This window comes from Protomyctophum bolini (genome assembly GCF_963924005.1).
Source record: "Protomyctophum bolini genome assembly, chromosome: 14".
NCBI classification, from domain to species: Eukaryota; Metazoa; Chordata; class Actinopteri; order Myctophiformes; family Myctophidae; genus Protomyctophum; species Protomyctophum bolini.
In genome coordinates, this window is record NC_137875.1 from 15,942,515 (window position 1) to 15,967,174 (window position 24,660).

General features: G+C 42.0%; 1 protein-coding gene across 1 annotated transcript; it reads right to left on the reverse strand.

Annotated features, from left to right (window-relative positions):
- Positions 1–10,587: 10,587 nt before the first annotated feature.
- On the reverse strand, positions 10,588–16,875 carry LOC308328767 (bifunctional 3'-5' exonuclease/ATP-dependent helicase WRN-like; the record flags this gene model as incomplete). The annotated part of the gene is made up of 6 exons (XM_080782877.1): positions 16,745–16,875; positions 16,108–16,256; positions 13,336–13,455; positions 12,818–13,100; positions 12,266–12,484; positions 10,588–10,731 (listed from the first exon to the last, which is right to left on the reverse strand). The coding sequence occupies exons 2-6, from the start codon at positions 16,227–16,229 to the stop codon at positions 10,588–10,590; spliced, it is 888 nt and encodes a 295-aa protein (XP_080639003.1). The 5' UTR covers positions 16,230–16,256; positions 16,745–16,875.
- Positions 16,876–24,660: the final 7,785 nt, after the last annotated feature.

Consider the following 24,660-nt stretch of genomic DNA (forward strand, 5'->3'; position numbering starts at 1 on the left):
TGGCATCAGGCCAATGCTGGCCTGGCTGGGTACCGAAATCTAGATGTGATGATCGACACGTGCTTAGCAAATTATGCGTAACTGTGTGTGTGTCTTTATTCTCTATACACACAATATGCCTGTGTTTATGCACTGCTATCCCTGTAATCTAAGTACAGTTGGAGCTATGTAAACTGTGAGGACTCCGCTGGAATGTTCTTAATGTGACTGACCGATGTTTATCATAAAGTTAACAACATTTAGCCTCTGTACTCTTTGGCCATGCAGAGTTTGGGATGACAGAGATAATAGCTTTTGCACAGGAGCAGAGGGGGAAATAGACACAGGAGCAGAGGGGGAAATAGACACAGGAGCAGAGGGGGAAATAGACCAAACAGAAGAGGGCGAGAGCATTAATGGTGCCCTAAATAGGCAGCGGCTAATTTCATCAAATGAAAAGTTTCTACTGACAGTGACGTCAGGACTTCGGTGCTCTATACCCTCTATTATAATTCATTGTCGACACATTATTCAGTCTGTCTGCACTGTTGAACAAAGTATACTGTAAATTGGATGGAGAAAGGGTGCAATCAATGGCGAATTAAAATGGTGTGTTGCTACAATAGGGTGCAGACAAACTATAGGAGATATAGTTACTGCAGTGGTTCTCAACCTGTGGCTCGGGGCCCACTACTGTAGCCTGGAAACCAGACGACTCTGCTCTGCATTTGGTCTGGCACGTGCAGCACCGCTAAGTTGATTGGATTTCACTCCTCCCGAAGTAGTGAGGGACCAATCAGGGTTTATCACTAGAGGCAATGTTTTACTCAAGTAGGCTACATTTAGAATTCCTGACTTTTACTTGTAACAAAGTAATAGATCGCAGTATTGATACTTTTACTTAAGTAAAACATTCGTTCTTCCACACAGAGACTCCAGACAAATTAATTTGGCCATGCCAGGCTACCACTGGTGGGGATATTCCAAATGAGCCCCCAAATAATTGCGAAAACACTAAGATCTTAATGATAATAAAAGTGATAAGAACTTAAAGTATATTACATTAGTTCCATTGATCCTGTAAATGTACGTGGTCTACCCCACCTGATCACTTAACAGCTAGGGCAGCCGAATGGCTTCCGTGTTAAGGGGTCAAGTCATGGGTGGGCCGCAGCTGCGGCCACGAATGCTCTCAAGCTTGCAAGCTTATATAGCTATCTTGTAGATCGGCTATTATTGGCAACGCAGCACCGGCGTACAACAAAGTCTGTGGCTTATAGCGGTCTCTATCTGGGACCGTGTCTCCCTGCCAAGGCTAGCATGCATTGGCTCTGCAATGCTCTTTTCCTTCTGCTATTCAAACAGCTTGAAGGGAAAGCCAGTGGAAATGGGCCTAAAAATAACAGCACAAATATGTGTGGAGGTCTGTGAGCAAGCAGATAACACCACAGGTAATGTGTTCCATAAGGGGCAGTAAATACTACACTGTTGGCTCTGGGCAGGATATCCCACAGGGGAATGGGGAGGGTGTGTGTGTGTGTGTGTGTGTGTGTGTGTGTGTGTGTGTGTGCCCACCAGGAGTGTGCAGTACGTGTATCTGCTGATAAAGGAGCCTTCTGGGCAGATCGAGGCCCCTCCCACTGCACTCTGGGTAATGGAAAAAGTGATGTTGGAATTCCAGACTGTGAGCAAATATGTGCACTTTGACCCCGGACCCTCCACTGCTCAAATTCACTTATCTAAAAATAGGAAAGGAAAGGAAAGGGAAAAAAATCTGGAAATAATAAGGGGTTTCTCGAGTCTCGAAGGAGTGTTTAACAAGATGTTTTTCCTTTTTTTACAGTATCTTAATCTCTACATTTGTTGTTGATTTATTCCTTTAATATATTACGTGTCCCAAGAGTGCAAGCCTTTTAACTTCAGAATTTATTACACGGATAAATGGCTGTGTGTTTTCTTTTTGTCTGTACACGATATTATTCATGAGAGTGTATGTGCAGATGTGTATACGACCGTGTGAACTATAACAACTCCCGGAAGGCTCTTCAAACACACTTTTGTGTACTTTACTCTTTATGTACAGGTCTACACAGGAGGCTAATGTAAAGGCAAAATCATTATAACTGTCAATCAAAAAACACACGCGTGCGCGCGCACACACACACACACACACACACACACACACACACACGATTGATTGAAAATTGTATTCACAGTGTGTAGAATGGGTACAGTACAGTTCAACGGACGTACAGGTCAATACAAAAACTACTACAAGGATAAAACCAGAAAAATAACTAAGATTTGTTTACATCAGGCTCCTTCAATTCATCAGAACATTTAAAGACGTACAGATATACACTTCTATGAAAAAAATAAAAAAATAAATCATCATACTGTACAGTTAGAAAAAGGGGAAAAAATTGCAGATGCATGGCCTCGGGAAGAATATGTTAATTTATCCATTTGTAACTCTGAGAGAGTTATAACTTAACTCTAAGTTAAATGAATATTTGACAGTGTATATGTTTTAAATTTGGGCAATTCAGAGAATCTTCTCTGTCTGAACTGAACTCAACTGTATACCCTTAAATCTATCGCATTATTTCTCCACCCCTCTTCTTGCTTGCCTGGCAAGGGTGGAGCCCACAGTGAGGAAGCCTATTATTTTTTTCACTCCCTGCGGCTGCTCTAAAATACCCACTTCTCTAATTTATCCACCCTTAATGATTCATTTGGAGCACCACACTCTTGTGGGACGGATGTCAGTTATTTTCTGACAGAGGCTGCCAGTGTCCTAGATCATTTTGGTTCAAAAGGAGATTGGCTGGTTAGGTAAGATTGGCTGTTCCCCTGATGATTCTCTCTTCTCCTCTGCTCTGCTCTCCTCAAGACATGGAGAGGAGAGGAGAGGAGGTGAGCTCTCCTCTCCTCTCCTCTCCTCTCCTCAAGGCATGGAGAGGAGAGCTCCCCTCTCCTCTTCGCTCTTCTCCTCACCTCTCCTCTCTTTCATATTTGATCTTCCGGATTCAGGAGAGATTGACTTATAGGGAAGAGAACTTCCCTATAAGTGAATCTCTCCTGAATGATATAGTTTAATATGGACATGCACCCTAGAAGCAAACATAAATATAATTTGTCCTGCATCAGTGCCACCTAGAGGTGATAGAGTAGATGTGCACACATTTTGAGGTCAAAGGAGGATGGGGTGGAAAATATCTCCTGCAGGAGAAAACACAGCTTTATATCAAAACTGACTTTCAGAGAATTGAGACTTTCCGTAAATACTAATATGTCACAAACCAAGAGACATTCACCATGCTAAAAACCATTCTGGAAAACAACCCCCTATCCAAAAAAACACAGCTGCCTTATTGTTTGGAGGAGCCAAGAAAGATCACCTCTCCCCCCGCCCCTCATTCCTCTGTGTTCAAAGCCATAACTGGCGATGTGTCAAGTGCTGCAAGCTGCCTCATTTGCACCCTTGATTCCTGTATTGAGATCTCTGAACTATATATAAACCTCAGAGGTTTGTGCCTTTTTTTGTCTCTTTAATTGTCAAACTCAAACATCCTGAAGGTGCGGCGAATGAGGCCTGTATGTATATCTAGGAAACGACCCCTGCCAAACTGGGAACAACCCATGCTCTGAGGTCCTCTCCAGGGCCTTATGTAAAGGTCCCGGCAGAGTATAGAACTTAATTGACATCAACCGGTGGCCTCAGTTAGTCTGAAAATAATGGGACTGTTCTACATTGTGTACAACAGATGTTTTTGCGCTGCAGGAGCTTATATAAACGGACGTTTGCATGTTCTGAACCTGCAATGTTTGGTGTTCGTTCTGTCATGAATGTAAGTATCTCTCTTGAATGGGTATCATGCATCAAAATGAATACCAAAGACAGATATTGCAGGCACAAAAAGGAGACGATGATCATGTTGGAATGTAAAACATATTGTGATGATGAGTGTGCTTGTATGTTGGAAGGGCAGATTATGCAATATGATTTTAGGATGGACAGGCATTATGTTTTATTTTATTTGTTTTTTGATGGGAGCTAGGCCCTCCAACTTTTTAATGATGTCATATGGCAACCAAGTCTATGAACTTAATGACGTGAAAAAACAGGACCCCAGCCAAGTCTATGGACTTGCACTATTGCTAACATGCGTTAAGCAGTGACATCATGTGGCAGCCAGTGGGCGCCCCACACTTCACACGAGTGTGATTTTCATCCCAAGAGAAGAATAAAGTAGGCCTATGTTATCTCACATTTAATCTTGACAAGTCACAATCTTGATATTGTGAGGTTATGTTAATCTGGATATAAAACTGCAATAATGTTAATTTGCAAGAGGAATTTATTTCCAGAAGTCATAAAATAGGGCTATTCAAAAGATTATCCAATGGCCTACAATGTTACCACAAGAAAAGACGAAATTACCTCCCTAGGTTCCATCGTGGAGTTAAATCTTTCCTGTGATAAAATGGCTACCAATGTAATAAAAAAAAGTCAACCAAAGAACAAGATTCCTCTACAGGATCTCCTCACTGGTCAGCAACAATACTTTGAAGAGGCTAACAGGAGCCCTCATACAAGGTTTCTTCGACTATGCATGCACCTCATGGTACCACAGGCCCTAAAAACAAATAAGGCTCCAGACATCCCAAAAAAAACAAATTTTGATAGGCTGGACTGGTTTAGGGTTGACGACAGTACAGCATCTTGCAATGGGCCTGGTCTAGAACAAGATTTGCTACACCACTAAGATACCCATGTACCTGTCAAAATACTTCCTTAATGTCAACAAAGTCCACACCCACAACAGGAAGTTCAACAAACCGCGTGCAACCCAGATTCGGCTCAAACAAGGGGTTAATTCATATAGCTCTCACTTATACGGGCGGCTGCAACAAAACTGGACCCTGTAAAAAAGTAAAAGTCCTGCTCTGGCAGCTTTTGATATTACTATTAGTAAGTAAACAACATAAGGAAGAAGCAGGACTCAACCATCAGGTTTCGAACTCCAGAGCTTCCCCCAGCACCCCACACACATCTCCCACACACTTTTTATACTTTCAGGAGTGTACAGAGTTTCAGGAGTAACAAGAGATGGTCATTCCTTAAATGGACTCTATTCTATAGTTAACTCACACAGTTTGAAATAGGTTTACATGAGTCGGCAGTCTCTAATGAGTTTGTCAGTGAAGAACAGGTGGTAATTAGAGTGTTAAGAATCTACTAGTAGGCTACATTAAATTTAATCACCATAGTGTTTATTAGTGGAAGATTTAAGACACGTTTGACTTCAAGTCATGATGCAGAGAAACCCTTTGGTATGGAATTACCTTAGGGTCATACTAAAAGATTTATCCAAAGACACAAGCTGCATCACCCTTCATTTATGAAATATACATGTTTTTCAAAATGGCCGCCGACAATAACCCACTATTACACCATACCCCATATCTTTGCTTCTGTTAGAGCTATAATAATAATATTGGTGTCAAAGTATACATTTTTAGGGTCAAGGAATCCAATTAAATAGATTTCAAGAATAAAAAACCCAATTGTTTTCTCGTTACCATGACAACAGGGGTAAAATATGCAAATTTCATTCGAAAAAAGTGTTTTAACAGGGTAACTTTACCCCCCCTCACCCACTAAAGCTTTGATTTAGTTTCCTCTTTGGCATGGAAGTACCTTAGGGTCATAGGAAAAGATTTATCCAAAGACACAAGCTGCATCAACTTTCATTTCTGAATTATACACCTTTTTCAAAATGGCCGCCACCATTTACAGCAATACAGCATAGCCCGTATCTTTGCTTCTGTTAGAGCTATAATAATAATATTGGTGCCAAAGTATACATTTTTAGGGTCAAGGAATCCAATTAAATAGATTTCAAGACTAAAAAATCTAAAAGTTTTCTCGTTACCATGACAACGGGGGTAAAATATGCACATTTCATTCGAAAACATACGTTTTAACAGGGTAACTTTACCCCCCCTTATCCACTAAAACTTTCATTTAGTTTCCTCTTTGGCTTGGAAGTACCTTAGGGTCATAGGAAAAGATTTATCCAAAGACACAAGCTGCATCACCTTTCATTTCTGAATTATACACCTTTTTCAAAATGGCCGCCACCATTTACAGCAATACAGCATAGCCCGTATCTTTGCTTCTGTTAGAGCTATAATAATAATATTGGTGCTAAAGTATACATTTTTAGGGTCAAGGAATCCAATTAAATGGATTTCAAGACTAAAAAACCAAATAGTTTTCTCGTTACCATGACAATAGCTGTTAAATATGCGAATTTAAATCGTAAAATAAGTTTTAACAGGGTAACTTTCCACCCCTCACCCCTAAAACCTTTATTTAGTTTTCCCTTTGGCATGGAAGTGCCTTAGGGCAATTGGAAAAGATTTATCCAAAGAGACGAGTTGCATCACCCTTCATTTACGAAATATACACATTTTTTAAATGGCCGCCACCATTTACAATAATACAGCAGATCTAATATTTTTGCTTCTGTTATAAAATTTTGCTCATTTCCACTCATATCATCATACATCATCAGCCAATCAGCTGAGCACATTCCGTGCTCATGCACACACGTACACACAAAGCTGTGCATATAGTAGCGCCGCTAAAAAAACCCCAATGTTTTTCTCATTACCATCACCATCCATCCATCCATCCATCTTCAACCGCTTATCCGTAGTCGGGTCGCGGGGGCAACAGCTCCACCAGAGAGCTCCAGACTTCCCTCTCCAGAGCAACATTAGTGACTTCCTCCTGGGGGATTCTGAGACACTCCAAGGCCAGTGAGTCGATGTATTTCCTCCAACTGCGCCTTGGTCTGCTCCGGGGTCTCTTCCCAGTGGGACGTGTGTCGAGGACCTCCCTAGGGAGGCGGCCGAGAGGCATCCTAACCAGATGCGCGAACCACCCCAGCTGACTCCGAAGGCGAAGGAGCAGCGGTTCTACTCCGAGTCTCTCTCGTGTGACTGAACTTCTCACCCTATCTCTAAGCGAGATGCCAGCCACCCGTCGAAGAAAACTCATTTCGGCCGCTTGTATTCGTGACCTTATTCTTTTCGGTCATGACCCACATTTCATGACCATAGGTGAGAGTAGGAACACTTCATGACCACAGGTGAGAGTAGGAACACTTCATGACCATAGGTGAGAGTAGGAACACTTCATGACCACAGGTGAGAGTAGGAACACTTCATGACCATAGGTGAGAGTAGGAACACTTCATGACCACAGGTGAGAGTAGGATCACTTCATGACCATAGGTGAGAGTAGGAACACTTCATGACCATAGGTGAGAGTAGGAACGAAGATTGCTCGGTAGATAGAGAGCTTTGCCCTCTGTCTCAACTCTCTTTTTGTCACAACAGTGCGGTACAGCGACTGCAATACTACCCCTGCCGCTCCGATTCTCCGGCTGATCTCCTTGTCCGTTCTCCCCTCACTCGTGAACAAGACCCCGAGATACTTGAACTCCTTCACCTGGGGTAATGCCTCATTCCCTACCCGGACTGCACAATCCACCGGTTTCCTGCTGAGAACCATGGCCTCAGATTTGGAGACGCAGACCATCACAATTGTAATTAATCAAATAAGTCTCAACAAGTTGACATACAATTTTCCCCAGCATTGCACAATACAGCTGTTCCCTGCTGAGTACCATGGCCTCAGATTTGGAGATGCTGATGCTCTTCCTATGGCCACCACACACTCGACAACATAATCTGCAAAAAGCAGTAAAGCAACCCTTAGCTCCTCGAAGCGTACCCTCTCCTCCACGACTGCGTCTCGAAATCCTTCCCTGTCAGGTCATAGGGGCAACAGCTCCACCAGAGCTACAGACTTCCCTCTCCAGAGCAACATTAGTAACTTCCTCCTGGGGGATTCAGAGGCGTTCCAAGGCCAATTAATGGTTGTAATCCCTCCATCTCATCCTTGGTCTTCCCAGGGGTCTCCTCCCAGTGGGACGTGCATCAAGGACCTCCCTATAGGGAGATGCCCGATAAGCATCCTAACCAGATGCCCGAACCACCTAAGATGGCTCCTTTCCAAAAGAATAAGCATGACTGAACTTCTCACCCTATCTGTCCCTATGTTGAAAATATGTGTCAAGTGTCAACCAATCCCCTCAACACCCAGAGCCTTCAGCATTTCTCGACGGATCTCACCAACCTCTGGGGCTTTTCCACTGTGGAGTTGCTTAACTGGCTGTCCCGAGTCTCCCGGGATAACATATACTGACCATAACTGTTATGGTCAGCCCATGATTGGCACAGAAGTCCAATAACAAGCCACTACTCGGGTTCAGATCAGGGAGATCGTTCCTCTCAAACACGCCACTCCCAAGTGTCTCATTGCCCACGTGCGTTGAAGACCCCCAGTAAGACTACAGAATCCCCCACAACAGGTGCCCCATACAGGGCCCCATGTAAGGCACCTTGAAAATGCTGCATGTCAGAGCATACATGGCTCTCTGCAAATACTTGTCTCGTATACATTATGTGAATAGGATTTGCAACCCCATTGGCATGGTATTGACCCTTATATTATTATTATAACTCTAACAGAAGCAAAGATGCGGGCTATGCTGTATTGCTGTAAATGGTGGCGGCCATTTTGAAAAAGGTGTATAATTCAGAAATGAAAGGTGATGCAGCTTGTGTCTTTGGATAAATCTTTTCCTATGACCCTAAGGTACTTCCAAGCCAAAGAGGAAACTAAATTAAAGTTTGAGTGGATAAGGGGGGGTAAAGTTACCCTGTTAAAACGTATGTTTTCGAATGAAATGTGCATATTTTACCCCCGTTGTCATGGTAACGAGAATTTTTTTAGATTTTTTAGTCTTGAAATCTATTTAATTGGATTCCTTGACCCTAAAAATGTATACTTTGGCACCAATATTATTATTATAGCTCTAACAGAAGCAAAGATACGGGCTATGCTGTATTGCTGTAAATGGTGGCGGCCATTTTGAAAAAGGTGTATAATTCAGAAATGAAAGTTGATGCAGCTTGTGTCTTTGGATAAATCTTTTCCTATGACCCTAAGGTACTTCCAAGCCAAAGAGGAAACTAAATGAAAGTTTTAGTGGATAAGGGGGGGTAAAGTTACCCTGTTAAAACGTATGTTTTCGAATGAAATGTGCATATTTTACCCCCGGTGTCATGGTAACGAGATTTTTTTTTGATTTTTTAGTCTTGAAATCTATTTAATTGGATTCCTTGACCCTAAAAATGTATACTTTGGCACCAATATTATTATTATAGCTCTAACAGAAGCAAAGATACGGGCTATGCTGTATTGCTGTAAATGGTGGCGGCCATTTTGAAAAAGGTGTATAATTCAGAAATGAAAGTTGATGCAGCTTGTGTCTTTGGATAAATCTTTTCCTATGACCCTAAGGTACTTCCAAGCCAAAGAGGAAACTAAATGAAAGTTTTAGTGGATAAGGGGGGGTAAAGTTACCCTGTTAAAACGTATGTTTTCGAATGAAATGTGCATATTTTACCCCCGTTGTCATGGTAACGAGAAAACTTTTAGATTTTTTAGTCTTGAAATCTATTTAATTGGATTCCTTGACCCTAAAAATGTATACTTTGGCACCAATATTATTATTATAGCTCTAACAGAAGCAAAGATACGGGCTATGCTGTATTGCTGTAAATGGTGGCGGCCATTTTGAAAAAGGTGTATAATTCAGAAATGAAAGGTAATGCAGCTTGTGTCTTTGGATAAATCTTTTCCTATGATCCTAAGGTACTTCCATGCCAAAAAGGTTCTCTGCATCATGACTTGAAGTTAACGGCGAAAAAATTGTTCTTAAATCTTCCACTATATATGCATTTTCGGATTTTTCGCCACCACAGTCCCGTCCCCCCCCCCCCTCTATTTTTATATACTGTACATTTTCCCTTTTTCCGAACCGTGTATTTGATTATTTTTCTTTTGCATAGATGTGTATATTTGTATGTCTTTAAATGTTTGATGAATCGAAAATGGAAGACCCTGATGTAAACAAGTCTTAGTGCTTTTTCGGATTTATCCTCTTAGCAGTTTTTGTATTGACCTGTACCTTCCTTGAACTGTACCCATTCTGCAATCTGTTAATAAAATGTTCAATCAATCAATCAGCGTTAACAATGTAGTAGTAACACTTTTACCCCAGGAGATGGCATTGAGGTACTGTAAGTGGTAATTTTGCGTTTTGTGACACAAACTGTAGGCCTACCCAAATAATATGACTAAATATGAAAATATATTATCAAAACAGAAAACACATTTCAGAAATAGCCTAAATTTGTAATTTGATTAACAGCAGCTGCATATGGCTTGCTGTAATACTATTCTAATACCAGTAAGACGCCTGAGGTTGCGTGCACGCATCTGCCTGGGTAACTGCTGGGCGAGCACTGGCGCTTTGGCATGGGGGGTTTGTCTTATTTACCTGAGCAGGTGAGTCCAACAGTGTTGCCAGGTGATTCTAGTTGAAGTTGAGGTTCCACAGTCCAGGAGAGCAGACTCATTGCCTTCACACTGAAACTCTTCGGTCCACATTGGAGCCTTGCCTACTCCATAGAGCGCCCCCTGGAGGACTGAAGGAACTCCACAGCCAAGCTCCCTACAGACCACCCCTGCATCCTGCTGATCAAAGTCACCTTCACACAATGAGACCCACGACTGACAGGCTTCACCTCCACTCTGCCTGAAAACTGATTAGACACATTCACCAACCTCACAGTCACAGACTCTGGAGAGAGAGAGAGAGATTATTTAGAACATTGCATGATATTGTGAGAGAGGAATAATTATGTGTGAATCCAGGTGAATCCTCCCCGTAGTGATCTGGCGATGGTGATCCTCTCTCTCCCTCTCATGGTAGGTACAGTAAGTTCAGCCTTTTGTAGCACTGAATGTCCTTGATTAACGATATGCTGTGTTTGTCGTATGTTTAGTGCTACTGCTGACCTTTGGGTTTAAAGCCTGTTGAAGATCACAAAACATTGAAGTCATTGCTGTACCTGAACAGTTGACCTTCAGTGTAAGATCACCATCATAAGACTTTACTGTACCTGAACAGTTGACCTTCAGTGTAAGATCACCATCATAAGACTTTACTGCTCCACACACCACCAGCGAAGACTCGTAGCCATCACAGGAAGATGGGATCATCCATCCAGGTTCACGCATAGAAATAGAAGTGAATTCTGTTGAAACGGCAGAGCCACAGTCTAACTGCCAACACACTACAGACGATGACATCCTGTTCCAGTCAAACCAAGCAAACACTGTTCTCCACTCTCCCCGGTGTTGCATCTCCAGTGCACCGTCGCAGTTAGTGGTTCCTCCCACCAACCTGACATCACCAGAATCTGTACATGGAGCAATAAGCAATGTGTAACTTTATGTACAAGACCGAGAAGAACATAATCAGTTTGAATGATTTCACATTTGTCTACCTGTTTGAAACAGTGGGTTTGCAATGCCGGTTTGTGCCACAGGGTGGTGCACTGCTCCTTTGTGTTTTGCTACTGTATGCCAGATCTGACTTCACTTCCATATTGTGTGTCTGTATGCTGCTCCGTTCACTTTTGTTTATTAGTATTGTCTGCCGTGAGACCTGGCTTGAAATGGTCAATAGTGAATGCTCCATTAGTTGGCTGATAAATAAACCAGTTTAGTGACATTATCTTTGTCTGTGTGAAATGCCTGGACACCTATTCTGCTGTATCCAGTCCAGTCATCACACCTTATAATCAGTTAATTATTTTCATTACACAAAAGTGGCACCTCTTTAGGCTTGTCATTCAAATAGACATTACATAATTGAAATAACCTATACCCCTGTGTACTTACAAGTGTATAGCAATTAAGCAACATGCTTCAACACAGACATTATGAAACCATTATCATATTTTATATAGACGTTGTTTTCAACAAGTTAAGGAAATATTTACCGTATGCATTTTCCTAAGGACCTTTTGCAGTTATTGTTTAGAATGTGAAAGCCTCCAACCTGGTTACAAGACATGTCATTGTAACAAATCCTCACAAATGTAATCCCATAACAACACACATACTTTGGTGAACAAGAACGGACTCGGACTCCAAACTTGGGTTCACGTGTTTAAAGGTATAAGAGCTGGGAGTAAAAAAAGAAATCACGTGATGTAATAATACAGCAACTGCTCAAAAATACTGAAATTATAATGGCGCACTAGCAGCATCACACACACAGCAACACACATCTCCTCCACATGCAGCTTCTAGTGCATCTTCTGCATCCATCTGGGGCAAGAGGATGTGTTTCAGGGCCTGCCTCCTCAGGCATACTTTCCCTTCCAGTGTATTTTTGATGAGGTCGATCATGGATTTATCCAGAAGTTTGGCCATATTATACACCTTACTGTACACATACATGATGGCTCTCCCTGGAGCTCCATCACGGGAACACCGCCCCACCTCCTACCATTTAGAGAAAAAACCATCAGACCAATATGTGCATGTTTGTTTCCAATTTTTAATTCAGTGTCTCCGACTTGAGAAATAGATCGAGTTTAAGTTCAGCATTAATAAATCTATACATTTTCCCCATACTTTAATTGAGAATGACTAGGAATCTAGAATTGGTTCACAATATAATTGGAAAGCTTTGTGATTTTTACTATACTGTATGTTCTATTTGCATGCATGATTCAATAACTTTCCAGTTCAGTTTTAAATTAATTATGCCATTATAGTATTAGAATCAATATGTTTTTGAATCTGCCAAATACTAGGTGTAATTCCAGCTCATACCTGCCAATAGTTCAGGATGTTTTTTGGGGGTCCCCAGTGCACAACTGTCCGGACATCTTCAACGTGGATACCCATTTCAAATGGAACTGTCGCCACCACACATCGGATTTTGCTGTCAGGTCTGACAAATGTGGCCAGGATCCTTGCTTTAGCTTCATCGTCTGTGTTGTTCATGAACATGTCAACCAGTTTATTTTGGCTGACATGCTCCCCGCCATTCCAAAATCCATCCTGAAGGCCCTCGAACAATGCATAATAGATTTCTCCGACATGCTTTGTGGAACTATAAAGAACAGTTAATGTAGTTAGTATCAACATTATACATAGCAGTGTGCCACTGTGTCTATTGACAAATATAATACAATTTCATTGATTTGATTTTTATGAATAAAATGATAAATCACAAATGTATCATTCATTGGATTAACACATTTATCTCAACAATTATCAACCAATCAGAAAAATTCAGCACACTGAAAAATGTCAAAGAAGAATTCACTACATCATTACATACTCACTTGGCATATATGATGCATTTAGGAGACGAAGGTCCCATCTCCTTGAGGTCCTTTATAAGCCAATCCAGCTCTTTAGAGTAGTTGAGGGTTACTTCCTCCAAGGACAGATGTATATTAGGCCTTAATATATAACAGAAATACATTAAAAGTATGTACCCCAAAACAAGTCACTCACTCAACTCAACCAACCATCATTTGTCTTGCTTCCTTTTGGAACCACAGAATATCCTTCTATAAATTGGTATTCTGTGGTTCTGAGAGGAGCTACATTGGGGGGGGGGGGGGGGGGGGGCGCACACACACACACACACACACACACACACACACACAAAAGCAACATAAGACAGGAAAGGGCACACCGGACACACAGCCATATATTGGCTTTATCCATAAGAAATTGATTATTATCGCATCTTTGATGTATTTACAAACTGTACACATAGTGATACTACTACTACTAATAAAAAATGCAATTGCTGTATCTGGAATCACTTTGAAAAAACCTTTTCTTTTTGGCCACAGAAACAGATCTCCAAATATTGGACTATAATAATTACGAGTGTAGTGAATGTAGACAGACACAACAACAGGGAAAACAAACATCCACCACAGCAAGTACGAGCTCCGCCAATCAGAGGCAGGAATGTAGGGACGTACAGCTAGCCAACCCCGGCGCTGGAGGCGGTACAATGGGATGTCAATAAGGAAGTCAAGGAAGGAAGGAAGGAAGAGAGAATTTCAGAGCTGCCAAAACGGTCAAACACAGATTAAAAATACTTAACGGCTTCTGCGCCAAAGGAAATTTTGCAGCATGGCTAACAGGGCTTGGGCACTACCCTACCATCTCTCTATATCATTTGATGAAGGCATATTAAAAACATGACTTGTACACCCAATGAAAATATAAACTTCACGGAATATATACCACTTAGAATTATAACAATCGGTTGAAGATTATCTGAATATCGCACAAGTAAAATCTCAATTTATTTGCGCAACGGGCCATTGCGCTGAGGACTGGCAGTGTTTTACCTATACTTGTGAGGACCTCTGCTTGGATTCATGGTGAGTGGGGCACCGACGATCTGCAAGCTCACAACGCGCTGCATGTGGACGCAACACTTGGAGCTTGTAAATACATGGAATGACGTACATATTTCACAGAATATATACCACTTTGAATTAAAACAATCGACTAGTAGTGTGTATGTACGGAATTGCCAATCCGTGCTATTTCACCGTGTTCCCGGGCTGGGTGTCTATTCTCCATATTCAGACCGCAGCCATCTTGCCAGCAAGGCGATACCTAGGTGACACTTCCCATAGAGAGCCCATTCATCCAAACAGAAAAGTCCTCTCTAATTATATTAAACGTCAAAATCACCACCATTGCAGCTGTAGGGAAAGCTTGAATTATCCTTTCAATCTGTAAAGTTTTTGTTTAATAAAAATCTACCGTAGACATTTTATGAGCTACTTCCTGTCAAGAAATTCCTTGCAGATGATTATTTTCTAAGGCCCAGGGCCAGGCCATACTCTGGATCTTTTGCAAAACGGATATTTTAGACAAAATCCCTGCCCATGACAGAGTCCACACGCAAACAGAAATGCATTGAACACAGGATAAAATCACTGCAGTAGCAGGTTTCAATTGTAGGCTATATTATATTTGATTTCATATTTACACTGAATAAACTGGTGCCAATCATATTTTTGAATGAAGAAATAAGTACCGCATTTTAAAAGCCACCTAAATTGTGAGTGGATGTTTCTTTCATTGTCTGTCAGCGTGTCTATGTGCGTAAATCTCCAAATACCGACTCTCGACTTTTCTCTCCATATCATTTAAAAATGATAGAAATAGACACTCATGCTTTCCAAGGTGTGATTTGGGGTCCTAAGGATGAATACAAAATGAATATCAACACCAAAATGTTGAATTATGGGTTTGAGCTCATGCCCTTTGATGTAAATCAAAAAGGGGGGGGGGGGGGGTTATATGATATGATATGATATGATATGATATGATATGATACACACACACCGTCACAGAATGTTCCCTTTTTAATCAATGAAGGGTGGCTCCACTGCCCGCGTTGTGCGTGCGTGTGTCACCATTAAAATTGAACCGGTTCGTTTTTTGACGCAACGCGCCCAAACGCGCCCAGTGGAGCCCTGGCGTAAGGCCCTATACGTCATATCTGGGGGAGGGGGGGGGGGTACTACCTGTCAGTGGGGAGTGTTGGCTGATGAATGAATATCAACATCCTAATACATCCCAATACTGGGGGGTCAAATTATGACAGGCAATTCCTGCTGTCAAAATATGACCCACCCAGTCAAAAAACACTTTGTTTGAAATAGACACTCATGCTTTCCAAGGTGTGATTTGGGGTCCTAAGGATGAATACAAAATGAATATCAACATCTTAAAACCAAAATGTTGAATTGGGGGTTTGAGCTCACATGCCCTTTTGATGCAAATCAAAAGGGGGGGGGGGGGGGTAACTACTAACTACCTGTCAGTGGGGAGTGTTGACTGGGAGGAGGAGTAGGACTAATGCCCTACATGTCCTCTCTGGGGGGGGGGGGGGTACTACCTGTCAGTAGGGAGTGTTGGCTGATTAATGAATATCAACATTGGGGCTGCGAGTTGGTCAATGTTGCCTGGCCACTCAAAATAGCCAAATGGCATTCATTGGCCACGCCTCCAGATATTGAGACCTGGTACTTCAGGCACGTAACACAACTAGTGAAGATGAGGTGAATCACCTGGCTGGCAGTGCAGCTGGACATGCACTGCTTGTTGTCAGCTGACCAGCAGGAGTCTGTGGGACAGGAACACCTGTAGCCTCCTCCAGGTGAGAGCAGACACAGCTGACTGCAGCCTCCATTGTTGGTCTGAAATGGATGACCAGACACTGCAGGGTGGAGAAAACATGCACACATGTAATGAATGAGAACACACGTCTGATATGTTACCACAGTGCAGTGCAATTGAGAAAAAAATAAAATAAAAGCAAGGCATAAAACATATAATACACAGATAGCAGTAATGCAATACAGTGAGGACATGAATAACAAGGAATTTAAATCAATCAATCAATTAAAAAGCAAGAGTGTAGAAGTAGTAGGGTGTAGTAGTAGGGCGTCTTAGATGATCAGATGATGACGAAAATAGATGATCTATAAAGTTCACAACACGTCGCTTCTCCCAAGTAATATTGCCCAACACTGATGATTAGTCAACACTAGTTTTATTTCTAAGTCTACTTACAGGACATTAACATCACATTTGAGTTCCTTTTGAATGCCTGTCAGATTTCTCTACATAACTGTCTCTGCTGTTGGTGCGCAGATGTAGTTGTTCACATCACAGATGCTGGAAACGGCATACCGGTAGGCCTACCTGTTTTTTTCCCCACTCCAAGTGAGTTAGTAATAGGCTGTTATATAGTGTCTGAAAGAATGACTCAGTTGTTGGCAATCTGTACTTTACTTTAGAATTAGAACGTAACAACCACAAGCTTCATGGATTGCATCATCATAACAAGATAAAAACATCCGGGTAACCCAGTACTATATGACCTGTAACCATAACCCACAGCCCCAAGATGGTCCGTTGCTGCCCTCTAAAGCCCTGGCTGCATTGTCAGTTCTTGGAATGTCAGCAAAACCCAATTTATCACATAGGCCCTAGTACACACTGTGAGCTTTCCATTAGATGCCACTGGGAGGCAGTCTTGGCTCTGTTCTGATATTGCTCCACAGTTGAAATCAGTTTTTTTTGGTGAAACCTCCATCCATTTCCATCAGATCATCACACCAATTAGAAATGTCAGAATGTTAGTCACAATGAATCTCCATCAGACGGCATAATGTCAAGTGGCAGATGCAACATAATTTTTGCCTGGCTTTAGTTGGAATCGATCATGACCAGTTGCTCAAAGGCTCCTTAAATTAATTAATGCTAGTGAAAATCCTAAATCTAGTTTATCCACAAAAAACATTTAGTTGTGTGAGTGTCCAGAGAACCATTGAAAACGAGCTAATGGCCACCTCGGTGACCAGAAACCCATTAGCCTGCCCAGATGAGTGGGGAAGATAATGTCTTGAGTGACAGCTTGGTGGCAGCTGTAGTGTGAGGGTCGGGAGGTCTCCGGCCCCGGCCCCTACCCCCTCATTCTCTCTCTCTCTCCCCCTCTCTCTCTCTCTCTCTCTCGCTTACCCCTTTATCAATCTCTGTCTGTGCACAGAGGGAGGTGTTTGTGCTTGTGTGACAGCTGTCACAATTCCAACTCCACCACAATTCAACTTTCCACATCATGACCTCGCCCAGAGCATTCTCCTACTAAAACCTTGCATTGGGGGAAGTACAGTATTTAATAGGTGCGTGCGGCCATTAAAGTGGGCTTAAATATGTTAGCGGATCCATGTCGGGGGTCATCACTGATTCAGAGAACAACCATTGATTCATTCAGATGTAGAAATCACCAGCATTTCAAATTGCCTTCATAGCAAGCAACATGTACATAATTCATTATACATTTGTTGGGAGCATCAATGTGACACATGACACATTAAAAGGCCATTACAGTCCAGCTTTGACAGTTTGACTCTACCCTGCTTGTTTACAATTTAGGCATTTTGCAGACGCTCTTAATCCAGAGCGACTTACATTAAGCAGTAACAAAAAGCATGGCATACATCACATATATAAAAAGTAGTTATCATGAAACATGCGTAAACTAGGAATGTAACAGTATCTATATCTATAGTATCTATATCATGAAACTATATACTATACATACTATACTATATTATACTATACATATGTACTATTAAGTGCTATGACTACATAAAATGCAATTCTAGTGCTGTCTACGTAACATGCTATAAGTCTGTTTAAAATGCTATCCAAGTCTACATAAAGTGGTATCTAAGGGGCTAGGGCAAGTGCTACGGGCCATGGTGGAGTCTGAAAAGGTGGGTTTTCAGACTATGGTGGAAGATTGGGAGTGAGGCTGCAGTTCTGATTGTAATGGGAAGTGCATTCCATAGTTTTGGAGCCACAAGGGAGAAGAGTTTGGGACGTGTGGAGCGTTGTCCCAGCGTTTTTAATGAAGGTAGGCCTACTTCCAGCCTCCCTGCGTTGGCTGATTTGAGTGCGCAGGAGGGTTTGTAGGGTTCGATCATACTTAAGATATGGGGTTTACAATATACCGTTTAGATAACTGGATGTGATTCATTTGACAGTTTTTTCTTGATACTGTATGAAGTTGATTCCTTCTTCTGTAAGTGGCTATAATAACTTAGAAAAGCGCTCTATAAATGGGGTTCATGCATGGGCCAAAGTTTATGTGTTTGTTTAATCGATAATTAAGGTGGTGGTGTGACGTCCGAATCACATGAGAACGGTCAGAAAGAACATGCTGTCATAGAAGGTGGCCTTTTATTACAGGGTGAGTCATAGTTCACACACACACACACACACGCACGCACACACACACACACGCCTCAAGATATAGTAAGCTATTTTACAGGCAACTGGTTTTACAGAAATCAGTTCCCATTTGTCATTTGTTTGAGAACCTCCACATCCTGTGTTGTCCTACGTAGCTGAAGTGCAAATGAATCAACAGCAAACCACTATCACTCCCCAGTGACTCAGCAGCCAGTCAGTTAGAAGAGAATATATACGCCCCATGTCAGAGGATGTAGCTGTTCTGAGGTCATTTACTGTAAATGCACAATCTTTCACTTCCCGCCTGGCAACACTGTTCCTATACTGTTACGAGGACGATTCTATACAAATGCCTTCTAAATCCCGACAGTTTTCTGAAAAACCCTATGTTTCTATGTCAGTGGTTCTCAAACATTTTCATGTCAAGGACCCCCAAAAATAATGTAATTGGCCACCGCGACCCCCATCTGGAAAAATGTTGTTCCAGGGACCCCCCCAGAAGCAAAGATATGAGTTAAAAACGTTCGCTCTGAAAGAATATATATTCAATGAATTGCACCACATTTTCACGACTTTTCAAAGGATTCCCGCCCAAAATGGGTTAATATGATACAAACAACCAAGTATATAGCATAGGGTGATCCTGCCTCAGCCTCATGACTATTGTTATTCTAAGCAATCCGAGAACTGGAAGGAAACAACGCAGTGTCGATTTTGGCAGCACATTTTGATTTTAGTTTTAGTCGTAGTCTCTTGAATAGTTTTCATTTTGTTTTAGTCACGTTTTAGTCACCTGGAATGTTTTAGTGTTGTGTGTCTAGTTTTAGTCGACTAAACATCAGAATTTGGTCGACTAAAATGTGTTTTGGCGGGCCTTGATGCAGTCGTAATGGCTGATTTTACACTTGCTGAATAGTTTTAGTTGACAAAATCAACACTGCAGGTAAGCAGTTTTAGGCAGTATATGCATTTAATAACTCACCCAGTGTAAGACTTACAGTGCTACTGCGGTCGTGACTTATTAAATCTCTCTGACGTGAATGTTTGTGAATCTGTCTGACATTTCTGCTGCTGTATTTCACAGGAACCTCCAGGGGATGCTGTACAAGGGCAGAGACAAGGCCACTGGGCAGGTTGTGGCCATGATGAAGATAAGAGTGGGAGGGCGTGCGTGAGTGCGTGCGTGCGTCACAGTTCAGCCCTGCAATTCAGCATTGCAAATAATCTCCAGGTTAAAGCATCAAAATCTTTTCTTATTTCATTCAGACAAGAGTATGACAGTACAGTACATAATTATGCAATTATGGCAAGGATTTAATGAAAGTCAGCTTTTCTTGTGTCATCTTGAGATGAGTAACGCTATGATGACGCAATTGAAGTGATCTATACACGTTTAAAGATGGCACTTTTTAAGCTTGCATTTGAAATGTGAGATGACTCATCGAAGTAGGAATTGTTTAAATGAAAAAAAATTATGTGAGCTGATCGCCTGTTTGCCTGTATTGTGATTCATCATTTTTGCAGGAACCTAATCTACAGCCTACAGGAAGTAGATTAAACATAATGACACCATTCATCCCATCCTGTTGATGAATAATGGACCCAGACACTTTTGCCTGAAAACCATTTAGGAAAATACACCCAAACTTGTATAACCTGCACAAACATGCAAACGCTAAAGTTATTTTAACCTTCATAGATGATAAATCCACTGATAAACTGACCTTTGCTCTCCGCGGTCACGGAAGTATCAGATACGACCCCACTAAACTGCCCTCTCCAGACCACGAATGCAGCATTTACTATGGTGAAAGAAATGCAAATGCCCTCCGCTCCTCCTTTTTTCCGAAGTCTCCTGAACTCATTTTGTTTTCGAAATCCATGTTGTTACACCGCATCTCCAGTAGATAAAGAGTTCTGGGTTGGGCCCAGGCGGTGGCGTAACCGTCTGGGCACCCGACTGGTAATCCACTCGCAGTGTGCCGCGGGTTCGACTCCCGAGCCCGACACGGCCTTTACTGCATGTCTTCCCCCATCTCTCTCCCGTTTCCTGTCAGCCTACTGTCTGTCCCTTCAAAAAACCAATAAAAGGCGTAACCCGCAAAAAAATATCTTAAAAAAAAAAGAAAAAGAGTTCTGGGTTGTGCTCCGAAAATAGCAGGTCTACAAGCTCTCAGCGTGTCACAGCTTGTAGATCTGCTATTTTGAGCCAAAAGTCAGCCCCTGCCTCTCCAACACTCTCTGCACGTGTCTGCATGTAGTAGCACACACACACAATTTTCAGTCATACACACACATACAGTACTATACTCTAATACTCTCGTGCACATAAAAATAAAAACACATATACAGTAGCACTATAAGGCAAGTGTCCCTGCAGTGAACTGAACAGCTCAATCCAACAGGGGGTTAATTTAAGACCAGCTCCACTCGAGTGAGAAATGGCAAGCTAGACAAGAACTTTTGGTTGGTCTCTCTCAGGAGAGATTCACCTTTTCCATCCGAGCACAAACGTGCATGTCAGCCACTCCGCTGGACCTCATCCGTATCCCCATATGGAACCAAGGCCACATATTGCACCAAGAGGCTAAATGGAAACACTTGCAAAGTTGCATGATTGAGGTTACGGGCCAGCAGCGCAGTGACTGCATGGGCTCACTAGGCTTCTGTATAGTCCCACTCCCAACACTTTGCCATCTAAAGCAGAGGTGGGCAACTGGCGGCCCGGAGGCCACATGCGGCCCCGGCCACCTTCACTTAATGCGGCCTGCATGTTAATATCAGAATACTGATATAGTATTGATTTATCTTGAGCGTAAAATGAAACCAAATGAACCCTTGCGGGTCCATTTGGCTTTATTTTTACGCTCTCAAGAGTTAAATCATTGTTAAAGATTTGCATTACTTAATTTACAAGTACTGTACATATTAGAGAATGTAGAAGAATTACCAAGTTATTTTGATCAACATTTGGCTGTTATCTCTCCTATAATGGTACCACGCAGCATGGAATTGTGGACAAAATATTCTACATTTTGGGTCCGAGAGGATACATTTCATCAAATGGCTCAAATGCAGAATAAATAATGGGCCTCGACATGAAAATGGTTGAAAACCACTGCTTTACAGAATGGAACTAATGGCTATAAAGCCAAGGATTCTTTCTCTTCTGCAACTGGAAACCTTTCCCTTTTGCAATCAACTTCCATAAAAGGCTAAAGTTCACACAGCAGTAATTCTTTTGTCATTTTGTCCCCTGTGTTGTTGTTTTTTGCAGTTGGATTTCATCCTGTATGACTCACAGAGACGGCATGATGGTGGCTGGGATACATAACATCTGAAAGGTTACACCATTATGAGAAAGTAATACCACAGTGAATCACTATACCATAGTACCAGCTGAGCTGTGGCTCTCTGAACCGTGTGTGTGTGTGTGTGTGTGTGTGTGTGTGTGTGTGTGCGTGTGCGTGTGCGTATGTGCGTGCGTGCATTAATGCATGTAGACAGGGTATGTGTGTGTAGTGTCAGCAGTCTACAGAGGCACATTTGATTGTGCGAGTGAGCACAAGGAAAAGCGTGTGCGTAAATGCACGTGTGTGTGTGTGTGTGTGTGTGTGTGTGTGTGTGTGTGTGTGTGTGTGTGTGCGTGCATACGTGTGTACATGCATTGTTAGAGCCGCAGCCAATGCCTGGGGGGGCTGTACATTAAGATATTCTATTTCACCTCAACCCTGGAGCGGACTGGGGGTGATAATTATTCCATATCGGATGTCAAATTAAAACACAGATTGTGCCAAAGATTTAATTAAGAGCTAATTAAATGCTGCTCTGATTAACAGTGAACCATGCACGTTGTTTGTTCATCCGGGTTGAGGTACTCGTCTCAAGCACATAATGCACACTTCTTTTTAGGGGTGCAAATGAGTAAAAAGCGTATTCTTTCTTCAGTTAAAACCATGAACGTATTGTTCTTTTTGCTAGGCTTGTGTGTGTGTGTGTGTGTGTGTGTGTGTGTGTGTGTGTGTGTGTGCGTGTGTGTGTGTGCGTGTCGCCCCCAAACCACACTTCAACTCGAAGCTGTCAGTGTGATGAGTAGGGCACCTGTCAAAGGGCTGAGATAGTGGTCAGATACCACCATGCCCCATGGGGGAATTGTGGATGAGAAATGTGTGGCCTTTTGGATGGATTTCCCTGTCATCTATATCCCGACCATTAAGGACTGAGGGAGAGAGGGTTTTGTTAAGCCATCCTTCCTTATAGTTGTCTCTTTGATGTTATACGGTGAAATCCTCTGTGTTAAAATACATTTGTACACTCTCATCAGAGTTAGTGTTTTACGGTGAAATGGGGTATTCCTGCATGCATCAGCAAATGTTTAATTTGAGCAACTTCACACAAATACACATTTTACTATAACAAAAACAAATCAGCGCCAGTACTCTATTCTACGTCTATCTCACGCACACGCACACCTTTTAGGACAACACAGTATTTTAAAACAATTGCCATAATGCCAATGGGCCCCCCAAAGGCAAACAATGATATCTGTGATTTATCTTTACTGACAAAGATTTCAAAAGGCCACATGTCGCCTCATAAAAGGCTTTGTAAGATATTTTAGTGCTATTCTTTAGTGCTGCGGTATAGCCAACCTTTATCTAAAGGGAGTGGCCTGCAACTGCACTATAGATGTACGAGACGGCGCTAAAGCCCATAACTAGCTCGGTTTCAACGCCCTCAACCCACACAGGAACACCAGTAGGGAAATTAACATTACTTATTGCAAACGTGCACTTCTTCTCTTCTGCCTTCCATTTCCCCCTGCATGCAGTTGATGTTTCACACAAATGCGAGAGGATTGACGTGCCAGTATGTACAATACCGAACCCTCTTTAAAATGCAGGCACATGTTTCACGTGGAGACGGAGAGATAATGACTCATGACCCATGAGTTATGGCTATATGAATGCACACATTGGCATTTCCTCTCTCTGGGATCACAGCCCGCAATCAAGGCTGAACACTGAGTCACATGGATATAGCCGAGAGCTTACTGTGAGAGAATTTGTGGAATTGAGAGAGAAATGGGTAAATGAGAAATGAGAGTGATCTAAAGTCAGAGAGATACACGAGGTATGACTGACACCCTCGCAAATACGAGTTGTGGTCCAGCGAGAGCTCTGCTGCTCCACCTTCACATCTACAACTGCTAGTTTAAAACGTTGTCATCAATATTCAGTAACATCCAACATACAGTATGTTTTGTCGAGTTGTTGTGTCGAGTGTGTGCCCTAGTAGTCCATACCTATTTCAATACACAGAACACAATTCTGGTTGGCGGGCGTTTTGTCTTGCTAGTGCTGTGGCAAAACTGTCAAAATTATTTTTCCGCAGCCGTTAAAGCTTTCAACAAAATAATTGGATACATATATCCATTGTTTTCTTTTAAGCTTTCGATAGTATGCACTTGATTCTAATGTCATTACCACCAACCTGCTCCATGCTGAGGTGAAATGGCAAAGAAGTCATACATTGTTAATCGGGTATTGATTGCTTTTCTTCTTTCAAATAATCCGAGAGATTTCCTCAGTTGCAGGTTTCTCGGTCCGTGTGCATGTTAAGCAGACACCCGGAAACCCACAGCTCTGCAGGTACATAGCAAGCGTTGACCCTGGGGTTCAAAAACACACTATTCTTTTAAAACTATAGTAGAACCTAAAACCTATAATCTCTCAAAACAGATTGAGAGCTCTGCAGCTCAATATGTCTGAAACTGAAGCTGAAAAATACACTAAAATGTATAGTTTGTTGTTATTGTAAACAAAGGAGCACCACCAGAAGAGGATAGCAGAGGAGAAAGA